General features: G+C 38.5%; 1 protein-coding gene across 1 annotated transcript in view; it reads left to right on the forward strand.

Annotated features, from left to right (window-relative positions):
- Window positions 1-12,981, forward strand: part of LOC139480311 (multiple epidermal growth factor-like domains protein 6) — a 43,378-nt gene extending 30,397 nt beyond the window's left edge. The window contains exons 4-12 of the mRNA XM_071263365.1: window positions 833-979; window positions 1,544-1,693; window positions 3,173-3,316; window positions 4,154-4,300; window positions 4,643-4,789; window positions 7,185-7,322; window positions 7,866-8,003; window positions 12,538-12,658; window positions 12,755-12,981. Of these exons, the coding sequence (XP_071119466.1) occupies window positions 833-979; window positions 1,544-1,693; window positions 3,173-3,316; window positions 4,154-4,300; window positions 4,643-4,789; window positions 7,185-7,322; window positions 7,866-8,003; window positions 12,538-12,658; window positions 12,755-12,977 (1,355 nt within the window). The 3' untranslated portion in view covers window positions 12,978-12,981. The remainder of the gene's footprint in view (window positions 1-832; window positions 980-1,543; window positions 1,694-3,172; window positions 3,317-4,153; window positions 4,301-4,642; window positions 4,790-7,184; window positions 7,323-7,865; window positions 8,004-12,537; window positions 12,659-12,754) is intronic.
- Window positions 12,982-19,491: the final 6,510 nt, after the last annotated feature.

Below are 19,491 nucleotides of genomic sequence, written 5' to 3' on the forward strand. Positions count from 1 at the left end.
AGAATAGACACTAGTCTGTCGCGAAGTCCTGAACCATATCATTTCCCTTTCGCTCAGCCCTTTCTATCACACAAAAGCGCTAAATGAAACAAGTCAAGATTTTCCCTATGGTTCATCTCTGAATCTCCCATCTCACTGGGGCCCCTCTTCAATTTCGTTGGGATTATTTGTTTCTATAAAAGTTATACATTTTAAGAGACTAACCATTAGTCTTAATGTACATCACCGGTTTGACACTTATAATCTGTTAACAATAACAGAAAATTGTCGACAATATTATGATATTAAGCAGATCACATGCGCAAATGAGAAAGTGGAACCCCGACAATTAATAGGCGGATGAACCTTAAAATTATTAAGAAACACAGTTTTCTCAATGCATAAATCACTAGTATCTGGCAATATACGCCGAGGGTGTCTACAGGTTGTCATCAAGAAAACAAATGTACATGTATATGTTATGACGTTTGCCCGTCGCCTGGCAGTAGTACTGCTGTGCGGCATCAGCCAATAAACTCAATAATGTTTTGTATGCAAATTGCGTGAGTGTCGAGTGCTACCGGTAGGGCCGGACAAGCTGACCCTTTTCGCGATCACCTGGTGTCATCACTTCTTTTCATATGTGATGGCATAATTTTAAAGTACTTTGCATCTCACATTAGCCAATTGATCACGAATACTACTGTCATTTGCGCAGAAATAATTCTGTGTATAATACTTACTATTCTAAGTATAAACAGATGTCAGTTCTTGTTTAGGAAAACATTATGGTGATCATTACTCAGTAAGTTGTAAGGAATTATAATATAACATAACTCATCCTTACTTTCAGCATGTGGCACGGGGTCGTATGGGGAAGGATGTACCAAGAACTGCTGGAGCCGGCGCTGTAAGATACAATCTGCGACGTGTAATCCTGTGACCGGGATGTGTCCCGATGGCTGCGCCAGTGGCTTCATGGGAGGCGACTGTTTACAAAGTATTTTTATTACGTGTTCTGTTGATTAACGGTGGGACTTTATAATGCATTTCCTCAAAGCCATATTTAATGTGGGTTCTAATTTCATTTTTTTTTAAACAAACCGTTTCACAAGTCACAGACAGACGAAAGTAATCTATTAGAAATGTTACAGCAATGTGTTTTTCCAGTGACATGTAAAACCGTAATCAAATCACTATTATTATTAAGAATGATTCGCTGGAGCAGTGTGAAGGTATCAGTCGCGTTAAGTGTGCTTTAGTGCGTATTTTTTCCAAATGATCATCATGCCACCCCAACATTTTCATAAGGAACATAGTCACGTAAATAGTGGATAATAGAAAGTGTATAACAGATTTCATTTTGGGTAATAGTACACAGGTGATAGTTGATCAGCAAATTGAATAAACAGCACCCTTGGCATTGTCAAAAGTGTTATATCAAATAATTTCATTTGTCTGTGTTTATGCAAATTCGGAGTAACAATTAGGACATTTGCTGCAAACACGTAACGCTAAACTCGCATCCGTGAGAGCAATTATTCTTTCTAAACCTTTCTTTCAGCATGTATTTCTGGGGAGACGTATGGAGACAACTGTACCAAGTACTGTGCCTCCCGTCACTGCCTCTACACGAGCGACTCCTGTCCACCTGACACAGGGGCGTGTTCAAGTGCAGGGTGCCAACAAGGGTGGGCAGGACCAGACTGTACAGGTGTGTTTGTTGACGTGGATGTACGATGTCATCCTGTACCAAAGCCATGCTTTACAGTAATCATCTCAGTTAACTCCATTACCACAGACACCAATATTGTAATAACAAAATGCAGACTTGTAGGCTAACGAAACCAAATATTCAAAGTATGTGTGGCAATACGTTTTGCTTTTCGGCTGTAGCAAAGTGTCTGTTGCGTTATAATGAGAAGGGTGACGTCACACAAGTGTTTCGGTGTTTAGATCTAAACATTACAAAGGTTGATTCATTCTCTTTATGGTACACACTTTATACTTTCGGTATCGAATGACAACATTTGTTCTCCATAGTCTACTGTGTACAATGTGGTCAGCACAGCATTAATCTTTAGACTTGTACTGACTACGGTAGTATCATCAGGCAGTAGTAATGCAGGAATGAACATGCCCGTTATACATATCCCACAACATGTAGCTCTATGTTCCTAGGAGTGGGGTCATGCGGAGACAGATGGTGATGTAACATACCCTAGCTTGCACTTAAAGACAATAGGATCGTGATAAGTCACGCACATTGAAATTTCAAAGCTTGAATAGTTTCACTGGCACAGGTGCAGAGCAGCTTAGAGATGTATTGTATATCTTATATTATGGTGTAATGAAATAAAATACAGTATTCAGTTGAATGTATCTTAACCTTAACCAAATTATATGTAAACCATATATAAATCTATATTTATTAGCATGCAACAGTGTCTAAAACAGGAGCTTTGTGAAGTTTCAATGAGATACCACATTCATGTGTTATTCGCTTACATGAATGGCGACGTCACTATTTACTCAGTTATTATGCACGCTGGGTTTCTGCAAAGAACATTTTACGTATCATTTTTTTTAAATTCTTGTCCTCACTAAAATCCGATATCAGACAATCATTCAACTTTTAAAGCATATGCAATAAAATGTAAAAATGCATGTTATAAACTTAAACTTCTTTACATGAAGACATTTTGGGTAATGGAGAATATAAATGCAGGTATCGCCTTGCGGTTGTAGCATAGTATATTTTTCCAACTGTTTATCCGATAAGTGAATATCAAAAGACGCTCAGTATCAGTGACCGTCCTGATTCTTATCTAATTCATATTTTCACATAATTGCCAAAGCGTAGTTTTTCACTGAAACGTCTTGCATCACATAAGACATCACGATACCACCTACATTATTAATATGTGGATTTTGACATGACAGTTCCGCTTGAGGCACAGGCGGTCAAGTCGTCTAAGACGCCACAATTCGATGTAGATACTTGCGCACCTTTGCCGGATACGTCCACACTATGTTTCTAGGTACGTCAGCTCAGCACCACACCCTAGGTCATGAACTCCACGAAAATGGTAAACCTCTGAGACACGCCCACATCAAGCAGACACACCCCGATATAACTGAATTTGTTTAAAGCCGGGCTCAACCAAATTTTTTCACTCATTGTATTTACCAGCATGCACCTCTGGGTATTACGGAAGCAGCTGTGACCAACTCTGTGCAGCCCGTCACTGCAAGTCGGGCTCCAGTTGTGACGTCATACAAGGACGGTGTATGGGTGGATGTACGGCTGGTTATCAGGGAACAGACTGTATTCAAGGTAATAGTCAACACATTAGATCGCATGATGGGTGCAGTATACGCTTACTATTTCTCGAACACCTGCTATCATTACCTACTTGCTGTAGTCGGAATCGAACAATGGGCTCTGCATTTAGTAGATATTTCTTAAGATTGTGGAAATATTTTGTTTATAACTGTTATTTACAAAACGTATTCTTAATTGCGTTTATTTAACTGATTCAGCGATTCAGTCTGTGCTGTTCTGCATTACCACCAGCTATATTGCATTCACACTAACACTCTTCCTTTAGATCTCGTTTAAACTCAACACCAGGTTTCAAATTTTCAGAACTTGATGACAGATAATTCACATTTTGCAAGAAGTCATGTGTGGGATCTTCTATTCAGTATGAGAGGGCAAATAAATGTGACGAAACGCCCATACTACCCACCAAAATTAGAGCTTGGTGACAACTTGTTCAACCTGGAAGCGCTTTTCAATATCCGACTTTAACTATATTTTATGTAGGCGTTTGGTCATTCATAAAAAGTTATGCATGGACTCTCTTGGTACGTAATATACTGGCTGGAAATATACTTGTTGTTTGCCAACAATATACATCACATCGTCCTTGCGACAGCTTTCATCGAGTTGCGGGACATATTTCTGTTTCCCAACAGAAATTAATATTAAGGACAATTAATATTGGGGCAACTTAAACGTTTGTGTTTGTAGCAAGGTATTTGACTTTTTTACGCTCTGTGTGAGATTGACATAAAGCTAATGAATATGCAAATCGGAGTATACATTCTATCTATCAAATTTTAAAATGAAGCCTGAAACACACAAGTTAGCTAATAATATTAATTTCAGCCTGTGATCCTGGGAGTTATGGAGAAGAATGCAGCAAGTCCTGTCGCAGCCGACACTGTAAGACACAGTCTGACACATGTAATCACACGAGTGGAGTGTGTTCTGATGGCTGTGAAAGTGATTACAAGGGAGAAGACTGTATGCAAAGTATGTTTATTCCTTTGTGATTGATTAACGAGTTAACTTTATGCATTTCATAATTGCCTTCTTTCATATGGGGAAGAAATTCATGAATATCTGAATATTTCTACAAATGCAGTTTTCAGGGGATATCAAAGTAACATATGATATCAAGCAATTCACGGATAGTACAAAAACATTTATTTTCCAAACTGAGTGACAATCCGTGTAAGGATGTATTTTCAGGTTCTTAATCCGTACTTTTAATGGCTTTTTTATTACTGGATGGCCAACACTGGAAGTTAGAAGTCTTTACAAGTTTATACACTCTTCGTACATGTACGTTAAGTTCGCTCCTACCTGACACAGGCTGTACCATGGGGATGTACGGCCCTAACTGTGCCCGAGAATGCAGTTCCCGACACTGTAAGACACCCTCCTCTTCATGTGACAGAGAGACAGGTCAGTGTCCTGATGGGTGTGAAGATGGCTGGACAGAGATAGACTGCATTAGAAGTAGGTTAAAAAGCACCGTTATTTTGTCAGTTTCAAAGGAACGTTCTTATGACATAAAAAATATGGTGAAACAATCTTGACAGCAGTATATCATTTAGGCATAGTATTTTCGTGAAAAGTAAGGCTGGGCCATTTACATTTTCTGGACTCAAATCCAAACAATGAATATGTCTAATTCGTATCTATACCCACAGTGTTATTCTGCATAGGTTGCACGTGCATGTTGTAGGCGACACTTATTCCCCATTATAAATTATCACTCAGCCAAGATCCCCCAAAATGCTTCAAAATGGTTCGACTTCTTTTCCCTCCACTAAAAGGATGATGATGCGTGAAGGTTATATTTTTGGGCGCAACCGAAACTCTAACATATATAATAATAAGGAATCATAAGATTCAGGGTACACTAATAACACTTGAATTAAAAAAATGTGAATGTAAAGAGTTTAATATGCCCATTTTCTTTCAGACTGTGCTGTTGGCTTTTATGGAAATAACTGCTCTCTGAAATGTGCTGATAGACATTGTACTAGTACGCCGTGTCTTGGGGATGGAGTGTGCAGTGCTGGATGTGATGTGGGGTGGACACTGCAGGACTGCACACAAGGTAACATTCATTTTTCTGACACCAAATTGGCATACTTATTTTATATATGCTAGTATTTCTTCTGCCATCAATTATAATCCAAGTATTCAACCAAAATACATCTAAACTGTAATTGTCACAAGATGGGGATAACAGCGTTACTCAGTAACCTTTCTTAAAGTGGCTCAGGGCACTTTGGAAATATATTGGCAATGATATTTCCTGAAAATCTATGTGGCTTCGTGAATTTGTCGGAATCGTCCAGTCGACTCTGCTTTAGCGGATATTTCGTTTGATAATGTTTGCTTGTTGGGTTGTTTATTGTTTAACTCCTCACTCATCGATATTCCAGTTACAGACGGCGGTCAGTAAGTAATCGAGACTGGACCCGACAATCCACTGATTGATATCATTAGCATCGATCCACGCAATTGGGATGACATGCATCAGCCACGTCAGCGGGCCTCACCGCCCGATCCCATTAGTCGCCTCTTATGACAAGCATGGGATGCTGAAGACCAATTCTAATGCGTATCTTTGCGAGTGTTTTTCATTAATGACAGGATTTGTCGCTTTTATTTGCATTTGACGTCTGCACATTTGGTCCAGTGATGTTTCAGCATTGTCCCACGATATTTAGAAAGAGAATCTGTAGTTAATTTATTGCGAGTGAAAGAAGCTCTTCTCGTTGTATATTCATATATCCACATATGTGAGGTGCTGGCTTTCCTAATTGACAATATCTGTGTAAACTTTGGGGACAAGTGGTAGGTATCCCCGTGTGATCCCGATGCTGATCTCTTTGTATATGATTCGGATGTTTCGACTTCTCTTGTTTACAAAGGGAAAGGACACGGTGCCAAAAACATTAAAAGGTTCAGTTTCACATATATAAGTGATCTCATTTCTTTTAACAGTTACAATATAAAAGAGTTTCTTCACCTCATCTGTCGACCAGGGTTAGATATCATCGGAACAGTTGAGAAACAATATTCAGTGGCTTATCTGGATATGTGTTTAGATATTATTGCAGTCTCTGTACACAATTATGCTGATGTCCAGCAGCATAGAGTTAGCTCCAGTATAAGGTGTCTATATTGCTCAACTGTTTCGGTACTTCGGGGATGCATATTTTATTCACATTTCACTGAGTACTTACAACAAGAGTACTGCTTATGTTATTCCATAAATTTTTGGTAGATATGCAGAAAAATGTACTAAATATGGCGCCTCACTTATCCACAGGATTGGCGATATTATGCCGTTATTACCTTCACATGGATTTTTTAAATCTGCTTACGGACTGGCGCTTATTTCTATGCGTGGCGACTGCTGCCGACAGAGCAGGGCAGGGCTTTTATGTATATATTACCATTTACAGATCAAATGGATAGGCATTTGTTTGAATCTTTTGGGGACATGGAAACACGTTTCGAATTTGAAATGTGAGCCTCTGGGTACTTTGGTTGTAAAATGACGTGATTTGACATTCTGTGTATATATCAGAGGCCTACCATTTTTTATACAAAATAACTTGTTCCATCAAGAACATTATCTTTTCTCAGAATTTATACACCAAACATAAATTGTACGTTTGACATGCTGGATATTTTGGCAAAAGATGAGTTCTGAAAAAATAATGTCTGTTCCGCACTTCACAAAACAAATGCTATAAGGCAGTGATTGAAAATATATCCTGATACTTATATAAATCACAGTCCCAGACCCCTCTTCCCCCTCCCAAAATATTTCCCTTGGTGTTGAAGTGTCAAGACAGGACTACTGTTTGCTCTGTGCTATTCCAAACAGAGTGCCCGAGAGGAACGTATGGTATCAACTGTAAATCAACCTGTGGCCACTGTGCTGATAACAACACATGTCATCACGTAACTGGAGCCTGTCCAGATGGATGTCAGGCAGGTTGGCAACTTGACCTGTGTCAGACAGGTGAGTCAACCATCATTAAGAAACAAATGTGCTTGGTCTAATGGTTAAAATATATTTATGAATATCTTTTAAATTAAAATAGGACGCCTCTTAGTGCCTGAAACAAGCTAAACGTAACACACACACACACACACACACACACACACACACACACACACACACAGATATAAAAAAAATATAGAAATATTTTAACTTGTTTGATAGGCATTACTTAAAATCCATAAAATTGTGTCTATCTAGAAATATTTTAGTTTTTATTAGAAGTAAATAGAAAGCCTTCCAGTGCCATAAACTACGGAGAATCCCCCCCCCCCCCCCCAAAAAAAGAAAAAAAACCCAAAGAAACAACAAAACAAAACAAAACAAAAACAAAAAACAAAACAAAACAAAACAAAACAAAACAAAACAAAACAAAACAAAAACAACAACAACAAAAAACAAAAACGTTTGAATTGTCAGATCCATTCTTAGGAGTTTATCGACAACCAAACCAGGTTTCGTATAATTTAGTTGAAAATATACGACTGTTTATTTTCGACTCAGTTTGTGACAATGGGAAATTTGGTGTGAACTGTGAGACGAACTGTGGCCACTGTAACGGGACATGTGATGCTGTTGACGGAAGATGTCTCTGGGGATGTGCTGAGGGATACATTGGTTGCCACTGCTCAGTGAAGCTTGGTAAGATATACTGCATAGCTCATCATAATAAATAAATGGTCTGCACCTCAGAGATGATTGAAACAGCAGAGTTGACGGCTGCATCACCGTGGAAACTACCATAAAGGTTACGTGGGTTGTAAATGAGTGCCAAACATTGTATGGACGTCGCAGCAAGCTCCAAATCTATAATGCTACAAATCATGCACTATGTAGCTGCAAAATATGCAACTCTGACAAGAATTGCGCTCATAGTAACGATGTTGTTGATTGACGGATGTACTGAGGGATGCAGCTGTTTTCTCAGCTGAGTGAAGCTTTGTTCATTATCAGTACAGCTCACAATAGGATGTCTGAACCTCAATTCACTCTTGCTTTGATATATAAATTCATATTTAATCTGATTATTGGCGATATATAAACTTAAAATGTATCTTGAAAAGGAATGAATAAACTTAAGGCTGTGTCCAGTTTCCTGATTCCATTAACTGCCTGCATGTAAAGTAAACCTTATATTTGAAACCCAAGCTGTGCTTTCCCTTCCAAATCCAGTTTCAAAAAGTAAAGTTGACATAACTGTAAAAAATGTCCTGGAATATTTACGCATGCGGGACAAAATTTGATTTACAGAAGTCGTGATGATATTACATCTGATAAGATTTGGTGATTCTTTCGTCTTAGTCCATGACCTTAATATGACAAATAATGAAAATCTCATAAAAATATCTTTGAATGATCGACATATACCATAACAGATAAAATATACCTTTCATAAAATAAAAATACAGGTCACGATTTGTTTTCAGTTTTGTGTTAAATAATTCCAACCAGAAAGTATTACCAACCATTGCCACCTGTGGACACAATAGCCACCATTGCAAAACATCCCGACCTATATAATCTGCAATAAGGTCATTCCATTCATCTTTAAACATTTGGATAGAGATCCACGCAGACCATTTACAGAACATTGCATAACAATCTTAGGTGGCCAGATGCTTCAAAAGAGGTTATCAGCCTGAACATGACAAGTCATTTTGGAAACCATTCTTCTTCAGATTTTGCATATAATGCAATAACAAATCGTTGAAAATCGTGATTACAAGTACCAGCTAATTGTTGAGCAAACAACACTGGGTATCAGGCTGGATATCAGGTAATAACTTCAGCTGAAGGTTATAGGCACCACATCACGTTACTGTCTAAAAGCGCCGAAGAGCGTCACGCAAAGCTTGCATACAATTATGTGCCGGATATCTTGAAGGCAATTCCCCATATTACCTTGTACCATGTGTTTCCTTCATTTTGTTCAAGTGAATAATTGACTCGCCCTTGCATGTTTTGTTTCACAGGTGACATCGGCGGCGCAGGTACGTTCATCTTTTCGCGAAAACCTGGCACCATAACTATTTGATAGAGATTTATATGGTCAGAATCGTAATTAAAATGGACGATTATTTCTTTATTTCAGTAATCGTTTCATTGTGCGTTTATAAACTGACGGCCAAAAGTAACCTTACCAACTATATTTTTAGGATAAAATATGACAAACACAATTTGAAGCAGCAATAACAATTGTATTGTAGAAATTCATCATTCAGAACAGTAAAATGCGAATTTACTAAAAGGTCCTTGACCTCCAACAGGGGTCATTCGTCCAGTATTCGATTAACAACATTGGTTACAACTTTAAGGTGGCGACGGCCCAGACCGTTCAGTACGGGATATGACCTATATGCGCGGCAATGCATCTTCGAATGCGGCGTCGAACTGAGTAGACAAGCGTCCTCAATCGACTGCAGGTATCCGATTCCATTCCTCACGGAGGGCAACGATCAACGCTTGTCTCGTGATGGGAGGATGTTGACCTTTCCGAAGACGAAGCCCCAGCTGATCCCAGAGATGTTCTATTGGTGACAGATCTGGTGATCGAGCTGGCCACGGCAGGACAGTCACGTTGTTGGCGTTGAGGAAGTCTCTAGTAATACGGGCTTTATGGGGTGTGGCGTTATCTTGTTGGAACACCGTCCGTTGTTGACGCTGGATGAAAGGAACAACCACAGGCCGTAAGATATTGTCAATGTAGCGTTGTGCTGTCAGATTGCCTTCGATGATGACAAGTTCCGTCTTCTCGTCCCCCGCAAGTGCCGCCCTAGACCATCACACTTCCGCCCCCGTAAGGTTCCACCTCCTGGACACAACAAGGAGCCGTACGTTCACCACGTCGTCGATAAACTCGCGTCTGCCTATCAGGTTTGAAGAGTTGGAACCTGCTCTCGTCACTAAGCAGCACTCGCCGCCATTTCCTTTGTTGCCATCGCTGAGTTTGTCTGCACCACGTCAATCTGGCACGTCGATGTTGACGGGTCAAGGTCATGCCCTTGAAAGGGCGATAAGCCCGGAGACCATAATGTCGTAGTCGTCTGGTCAGTTTGTCTGCTGACCGGATGTCCTAAGCTGTTGGCAGCTGATTACGACACAGTAAGAAATATGTTCCTCAGATGAAGTAGCTGTAAAAGGCGGTCATCCTGCGGGGTCGTGACCTTTGGTCTGCCACTCCGTGGTCTGTCTGCGGTTCTGCCAGTCTGTCGGAGACGTGCGACCAGTCTGGTAATGGTCATCTTGGAGCAGTTCATGTTAATGGCAACCGCTCTCTGTGTCGCTCCCATCTGCAGCATAGTTACCTTTGGCTCCCTCCCTCTGGACTGCGGTCAGTCTTGGCATGTTCGTTGGTGTTAGTCATCGCAACCAATGATAGGGAACAGATCCATGCGTAATTTATACCCGGAAATTGCACGATAATTTGGGAAAGAATGTTCTAAAAAATTGCTGAAAAACACTAATATTTCCTACAATCCGCAAAGCACGTCCAAAGAACGATAGAGAACATGAAGGCTGTATTCGTGAGATGTGTTCTTTACTGTTTTTTAACAAGTTGGCATCTTTGTTTCAAAGTGGCAAATCAGTTAATGTTGGTAACGTTTCGTTTGGCCCTCAATTTAATTGATTCAGCCATTGTTGCTCTGTTGTTTTAAATGAGCCCCATGTGTTTTCCATTGGCACCGACGGTTCCTTTTCGTCTGAATTATACTCAATTTTTCAAAACAATGCCACAGCTAATTTTCATCGTGTAAGAAGTGGTTCTTGGATACTTCTTTTCGGGTATATGAATATGAATGTCGTCCATACTACCCGCCGTAAGTTAGAGCTTGGATACACTTGATGCAGTTTTAATATCATACTAATAACTACAGTGTCCACTCTGTACGACATTTAGGAGGTATTACTTTTCCAGGAGTTTGTGTTTAATCGGTCCTGAAATACTTGACATCGTACTAAAAGCTTACAACGTTTTAAGTAAGATGTCTAGGAAGAAGTCTGTAGGGTACAGATCAATTGCCCAAGGGTGAAAATGAAATAGTTTTATTTGATAGATGGGTTCCAATTATCATAAAAAACACATTACTCAGCGATCAGTTAACGAGACTAATGAAATAAACAAATGGAAAACAGAGGTACGATACAATGACACCTGTGGGATCCTGCCAAACTGGTTTCTTTGTTTCAAACACTTGCAGGTATTTCAAAGTACAGCTTTCATAACTTTAAAAAATGCATGATGAGAGGATATAAATCAATTAAATGTGTTTCTTTGTCATGATTCGTGGGACCTCTCCAAATATGAGGGATCTAAACTAATATGGAATGTCCTCTTATTCGAACCATTTTGGATCTATTTACCAGTAATTGCTTGCACAGGAAGCGTAATTCTGTAAGCATTATACTGTACATATCTTAACCAGAGGAAACATCAGAAGGGGCACTTTTTTCTTGTAATTTGGTTTTGGTGTAAAAAGAGCTCAGGGTACTCGAATCTCAAATTGAGTGAGTATGGGTTCTTGAATTCTTTTCCATTGTCTGTGTTCCTTAAATTGATACAGTGTCACAGAACCCCACAGTTACCAGCAAAACTAGGTATCATATTGACTGTTTGACGGATGGTTCTTTGTGTTGGATGAAAGGGGTATATGAAAACAGCCCACACTGATGAAATTTGATATATCATAAACATCAAAATCATTAAATAGATGTTTGTCCTTCCTTTCGGAAAAATATCACCTTATTTCATGACATAGGTAGGTTTCGTATATATACGTCTGATACGTTTGAATGTTGACGTTTTCTAAGTGTCATTTCACATCCGTTATATTCAGAGACAAGAAACCAGTGACCTTTCAGTAAACGTATGTCCTATTTTAGATCTCGCCCGTCGACCAGGGTGGAATTAAAACCCATATGCAATGTGCTTCACAAACGATCTGACGAAACATTGCGTAGGGGTCGATTTAGAATGCTTTTGATCAAATAAAAGCTGCGGTATGGTGTCTCAGTGGGCTAGCACTATAAAACCAGTATAAGTTCGGACTAGTACAAGTATACACATACATGTGCATTCTTGTGTCAGTATACATGAAATAATCTTGATCGCTACTTTGAACCCCTTTTCACCTTACCTCACTGAATGTACTGTGTTGCTATTTCTCTTGTTTTAAAGAATTACACATGGATTCGGCAATCACTCCTACAACAGCTGGTATAATCGGCTTAGCTGCTGGAATATGTTTCATGCTGATTCTTGTAGTTGGACTCTACTTGGGCCTGGTAAGACAAGGGAGGTAAGTAAACCTTACAAAAACACCACCTACATGTACATTTGTTCTTACATGATATCATTTCCTACAGACGAATGCTTTCTACATTATATTTCGCAGGCTGCAGTGGTTAAGCTCGTCTGAGAAGGATGCAGTAAAAGTCAAGGAAACTCAAGTGCCAGTGGACAAGGACACAACACAACCATCAGACAACTACACATCTATATCCGAGCAGGCAGGTGGTCGCAACATCTACAACAACGACTATGCTGCGCTGGATGTCGAGGCAAAGGCGAATAGTGAATATGACGTGATTAAGAACCAGGCTTATGAAAATCTGTAGAATGTATATTAAAATATTATTTCATGATAGAATTGTTAAAAACAGTTTCAACGCCTGGGGGCGACCCTCCCTCGCTCAGGAATACGTATTGAAGCCATTGGTGTCCTAGTTTTTAGTCACAATTGATTGATGGAATTTCGAAAATTAATTCACAAATTCAAAAAACTTATACGCTCTGCAGAACGATGATAGATTTATATTTGTATTGAGTTCATATGTCCCAGACATTTCAGAAGTTTGAGAACAGTATTGCATGAAATGTACTTCGACCTATTTAAAAAATACATATGTTCCTTGCATGCCATATCAGCAGTCTCAGTCTATAAGAAGAGGCATACAGGTAGAATTATCCACATTTTAAGATGTTTAGTTAGTCGATGCCATTACTTGGAGAGACTTATTGTTTGTAATTCACGTTTGTATTTTTCCATAATATGTTTACATCATTATTGGGATATTGATATTATTTTTTTATATTGCTGGTGCGAGCTCGTACAGACGAATTCGTTGAACAAATTTGTTCGGACAATACTGGAAAAGAATCATTTGTATTTGGGTTTACAAAAATATATATTGCTGTTTGGATTTCCGCACAAAATATAAAATGTGTCCCTCAAGAATTAATTGGCACCTTTCAGAGAAAATCGGGTCTAAACGCAGTGATAAAACATATGTATTCCAATGTTCCAGAAAAGGTACTATATGTAGCTTACGTATTTTTTGCTAGTGGTTGTATTTTAAACCAGATCTATATTTGGCCTATATGCAGTTACTTTTTGCCAATATCTGTAGTGTTTATTTTGAATGTTTGGTAAAAATTGAGTTTGAACCTATAACAATATCTAAGAAAGGAAATTTAACAAGTCCAAACTCAACTTTTTTCAAAATGTTCCTGTAACAAAACAGTCATTGCTTTACAGTGTACAGGTATCATGTTTTTTTTCTGTATTGCATTTTCATGATGATATGAGAAGGTTTTGTACATGATTGATTATATATTTTCTCATTAGTAAATGATTGGTATATGCACTGTATCATTCAGTTATTTTCCTAACTTGAATGTAAGTTCTGGCTTGGAAGAAATGTTGGCTTTGTGCTTGACTCATGAATATTTCTATATAAACTCTTCATCTTCAGAGCCCTGTATTGTCGATTCTAGGCTATACCTTACAAAAAACCCGCAACCTGTCGTAACTGGGTCATATCAGAAGGATTAGAGGTATAGAGTCCTCTTACACCAACCATGAATTGGTATTTAGGTCATGGACCTTTATCTCACATAAATCATGATACTACGAACATTGTGCATACAACATATATATCACGCCATGTCACGCAATGCTAGTGTATTCAAATATGATGTTAAGTTTGCAGCCTGTCCTTGGGAGAATACACCAAGGGGGTAAAACAAGGACTGCTCGGCTCGATTTCAGTATACTGTGTCTGCGTGTGGGGTATCTATGTTAAACTTCGGCATGGTATCTCATTGGGCAAGCACTATAAAACAGTCATTTAACCGTTAGACGCCATTTCATCTCACCTTAACCTTGAGACTTGTACTTACTTTAAGGGAAACACGTCGACGTCAATACACAAACTACACATCACAACACTAATCTACATGTAGGTTATCTAACAAACACATCTATGATGTACGAGATGAGTTTCTCAAAGTAAAAAGTAAACGTATTTCCTGGTTACTATGCAACTCTGAACTAAAATGTTGCAAAATGTGTTTTTGACAGTGTAACTTTATTCAAGTAAAGGCGATAAACATGCTTCTGTGTGTATTTACAACATATTACAAGATAGGTATGGTATTTTGGTAACTTTTCAATATTACCACTAGTAAAAAGGTTTACTAAGATCATACTTGATCATTACTTTTCTTTCAGCATGAATGTGTACATACTCTAATTTGGGGGTATCGTGTCATTTCCTGTCTTTTGATTTGCTGGTCCATCGATCACGTGATTGTGTGGTTTGCTTACAGGCACGGTAGGAGAACGGCTGTGCGGCGTCAGGCAACAACATTTACATTTTTATGCAAATTTTGTGACTACCGGTAGGACAGGATATGTATACCCTTCTCACCTACATCAGCTGTAGTCGCTGATTTTAGCGATCCATTCAAATACTGTTCACCGCTATTTTGGAATCTGTTTTGACGGATAATCGATATTATCTGGGGTTGACATTTTACATATTTTATAATGCCAATATTCAGTTAACTAATTTCAACAGGAATTTTGTACATGTGAAACATATTCGTTGCTCAAGTATCTTATGTCTACATGTAGCCTATGGAAGAAAGGAGGTACGATGTACGGAACATTACTTGAAATTATGTGTCAAAATAGGCCGATGGATCAAGACCCAAGATCGTGAAATTGTTAGAACAATAAGGTAGCCAAAGTCGTACATACAAAATGTCCAGGTTCAATTTCATTTCTCAAAATGTACATCTGTCTCTGCAGCTTTGCCAAATCGTGAAAAAATCATTTTCACATTATATTGCATGTGCATGCCATGTATTACCCACCATTCTTATAAACCTGTGAACCAGTAAAATTGTATTTAATATAGCTATATTGATATTGTAATTGCTTTTTGGTTCCGTTTAAATAAAATTGTTTAACTCTCTCTTTACTGTTGTATTTCAAGCATTGGTTCCGTAGTATGTAATTATTATGACTTTACCTTTCTTTATTCTCTGTGTTTACTCGTAAAAAAGCGACAACACCATTTCCACACTCATCAGAAATATCTGACGATAACAGATGCAATATTTAGTTTGATAAAGAGACCTGGTATCGTAACTCGTCATCAGCGATTCATAAATACAAGCTTATGCTATAGTGGGATTTGTACAAACGACTGCTTGTAGTACATATTTCTTATAATTATGGAAATGGTTTTGTCGCTTTTATTTATGCATTGATCTGGATTATCAGTTTATCACAGCCGTGACTCATCAATGTATGTAACAGCGCGTACACCTTTATGTTAAACTGCACAGGTCGCTGTAGACAAGTACCACCCAGAAGGAAAGTGTAAAAGTCATAAACATGCTTGAGTGAGTTGATAAATACCATAGCAAACTGATGGTGGAAACATCTTCTTCTACCCTTTGAAACTGGTCTGACCAGCATGAAACACCAATTAGGACAACGATGACGAAGAAGTAACGAATAACATAGATTGGTGACTTCTTTATTATTACTTACCAACGAAACACTTAGTTTATTGTTGTATTGTTTGTTAAGATGGACACTATTTATATATTCTAAATGTAGGATGTTCATATATGTTTCCAGTCATGATGGTGTCATTACCTTTGCCTTTCACGCAGCTTAATCATGAATTAAACATTGCATGTTTACAAAATGCACTCTGGGCATATTCCAGTTTTTACAAACAAAACGCTCTTGAGTGTGGCATATGTACATTGTTTAAGATTTATGTTTTCATTCTTATCTGAGGTCAGAGTGGAATTTTCTGTTGCTCTGTTGAAGTCATTGTCGCAGTCATTTCAACAGAATTAGTGTTATTTTTGCTGCTTGCAACATTGCATGAACCGAGGTTTTTTCAAGAACACCAGGATTTTATTCAAGTAAACGTAATTAAACAGCCATATTGGTTGTCAAACATCTGATACACGTGGATGTCATACATGAAACAGAGGATAGGTAATTTCATGCTGAAAGGGAATTTGCACAGGGCCTTCAGATTAGACACATTTATTTACTAATTTCTAATGATGCATACTCGTCACATTCTGTGAAAGCATTTTTGCGAAATGGCATACTTAATTGCACAGTGACTGTCATCAGGTTTTGTAATCACTCCTCTGTGCCAGTATGTGTGTTGATTGTATATGCTATGTTTTCCATTACCTGACTGTAAAACAACTGAAGGCTTTGTAAGAGATTATTCATACTCACTTATTAAGTCTAGTTATGTCAAGCTAAGAATTTAACAAATAAACTCATATTTCTTCATATAAATCTTAGCTTGTGCATTCTGATTTCTTTCATAATGTACAACCTTGTATAACATCTATTGATGTTTTTGTTGTTTAAAGCAGCACTCAGAAATAGGCCAGTCCTTGGTTCTATGACACTCACCAAACCGAATCACCCATTCAATTTACTCCCTTCTTACAATAAGAAAAGGTTGCTGGTATGGGGACCTATATTCTTGTCTGTGCTAATGTCATACTGCTGCACCAACAATACTAGGTAATTTTAATGGCCAAGGCAAGGTACCATTCAGAGTTGCCGATAAGCATTAACTACTTGTAATATTCTGCAAATCAGGCAGATAATTTGAAAACATGTAAACTGTTACGCGTTCCAAATACACACGTGTGTATGATGGGAAAGTATAACTGATCTCACACAACTATACTAGAGATCACGATGATCAAGGGTTTACATATTTCAGTACTGCAAATAGGACAAAGGTTCTCAGTTGTGATGATCCATGATCTTCCGTGGCCCTAACTGTCTTCCTGACTAAATTGAGTCTATAAATTATGTTTTTCGAACTGAAAATATGGATGCGTCACGGCATATATCCCTATGAACACGACGCAGCTAAATGTTCTCACAACCGGTATTTTACCGGATGAGTAAGGTCAGTCTTGTCAGTTGAACTATGTGACTTCAAAGGAATGATTTGTTATCAGAGTCAGTAATTTGTGTTATTCTCCAACCATCAGTCAGATATAATAACTTTGAAACTTTTTGTTGTGAAATAGTCAAAGGATTATTTTATATGAACATACACCTATGTCCATATTTTAAATAAGATATTTTGAAAACAAAATATTCATGACAGAATATCAACTGATATTTGTTTCCCAATTTTGTTTTCAGCTATATAAATCATCTGTGGTATACATGTGACGTCACCCTTTTAACGTGGTTCATCTTGTTCTCCATATTCACTCACCAGTTATTATGCCGTCTAGAAGTCGCAACATCACCTTTCTACCCACCCCGTCTGCCATGGTTTGTTTAGCTTTTTGCTTGTACATATTGGGGGCCGTGAAGATCCGGTGTAGAATAGATCTTCATCAACCCATGCTTGCCGTAAGAGGCGACTATGTTTGTCGTAAAAGGCGACTAACGGGATCGGGTGGTCAGGCTCGCTGACTTGGTTAATGCATGTCATCGATCCAAATGGCGTGGATCGATGCTCATGATGTCAATCACTGGATTGTCTCGTACAAACTCGATTATATATAGACCGCCGTCATATAGCTGGAATATTGGCGTGTGCGGCGTTAAACAAGATACAAACAAACATTTTGGGGGTATGGGACATCAATAGGGATTCAGTGTTTAATATCATGAGGGTCTACATATCTCTCGAATAAACAGCGCCATGGGCGTGACGGAGTACTTGGTGGCTGTATTCAACGTCAGCAGCCGATAGAATCACACCTACATGAATGTTTTTGACATGTTAAATTATATTGTTAGTTCAGAAAACAGAAAACATTGGCCCGTGTCGAGAACATTTACGACAGAAGCTACCTTCGAGTTTTCGAGAGCCTTTGGATTTGATCAAAGAGAACTGCAACCTCAGCTTGAGCAAAGATTCAGAAAACCAACTTAAACTGATTTAGAGACCTGTGAGCAATCTAAAAGGAGCAGTTGTAGTACAAATACTTTACGCGCTTTAGTGCACTTTGCATTAACTCCAAACCGGGTGGATGGAGGAAGTTAGCAATGACCCAAATTGAAATTGCGCCTGAAAATCTTTGCATGAAATGTAGGCAATTACATGCTGAAGTTCAACCAAACAACGCAATGGTCTGAAAAATGACCCCCACCTTATTGTTAATGTCTAAAAAGCGGAAGTAAAGTTATTTTTGTTGAATTATGTATTTATAATAATTGACTTGAATATTTTTGTTTTTTAATGGAGGTATGAACGTGATTAAGCGGTGACCACTCTGTGTATATATTGACAGACGTCGAACAGCCCCTGCTACATCAAAGTTTCACTTCTTCTTATATATTCATGCCGTTGACGATGTGACAAGAACAGGAAGTTATAGTCCTTACATTCCTGACAAGGGCGACTTTTGTCATGAAATAAGCATTAATTTAGCAGAAAGGAAATTTGCGTCACATCATATCTACGTGATGACACCATGAGCAGCATGACATTATGCTATGTGACGACTTCGTGGACAACCGCTATCGGGCTTAAGCTTTTGTAGTCTGATTATACTTGTGGTACCCATATTTCAGCTTATTGTCTATAGCCCTGTCTCTTCACATTTAATGCTGTATAAGCTCAAGTATTGTAATTGATGTTACGCAAGCATAAAAACATTGCCTTTGGCTTACTGATCCGGCATTTCATTGATGTAGAATGTACCACATGCCTACACGATTTTGAGTATGTCGATTGTGGTCGCAGTGCTGCCAATGCCACATGATCCGGGGTCAGGTGAATGTGCTTTTTTAACCCTAAAAGCTTCATTAGATTGCAACGC

This window comes from Haliotis cracherodii, unplaced genomic scaffold (genome assembly GCF_022045235.1).
Source record: "Haliotis cracherodii isolate W230 unplaced genomic scaffold, xgHalCrac1.p SCAF_4, whole genome shotgun sequence".
In the NCBI taxonomy this organism is placed as follows: Eukaryota; Metazoa; Mollusca; class Gastropoda; order Lepetellida; family Haliotidae; genus Haliotis; species Haliotis cracherodii.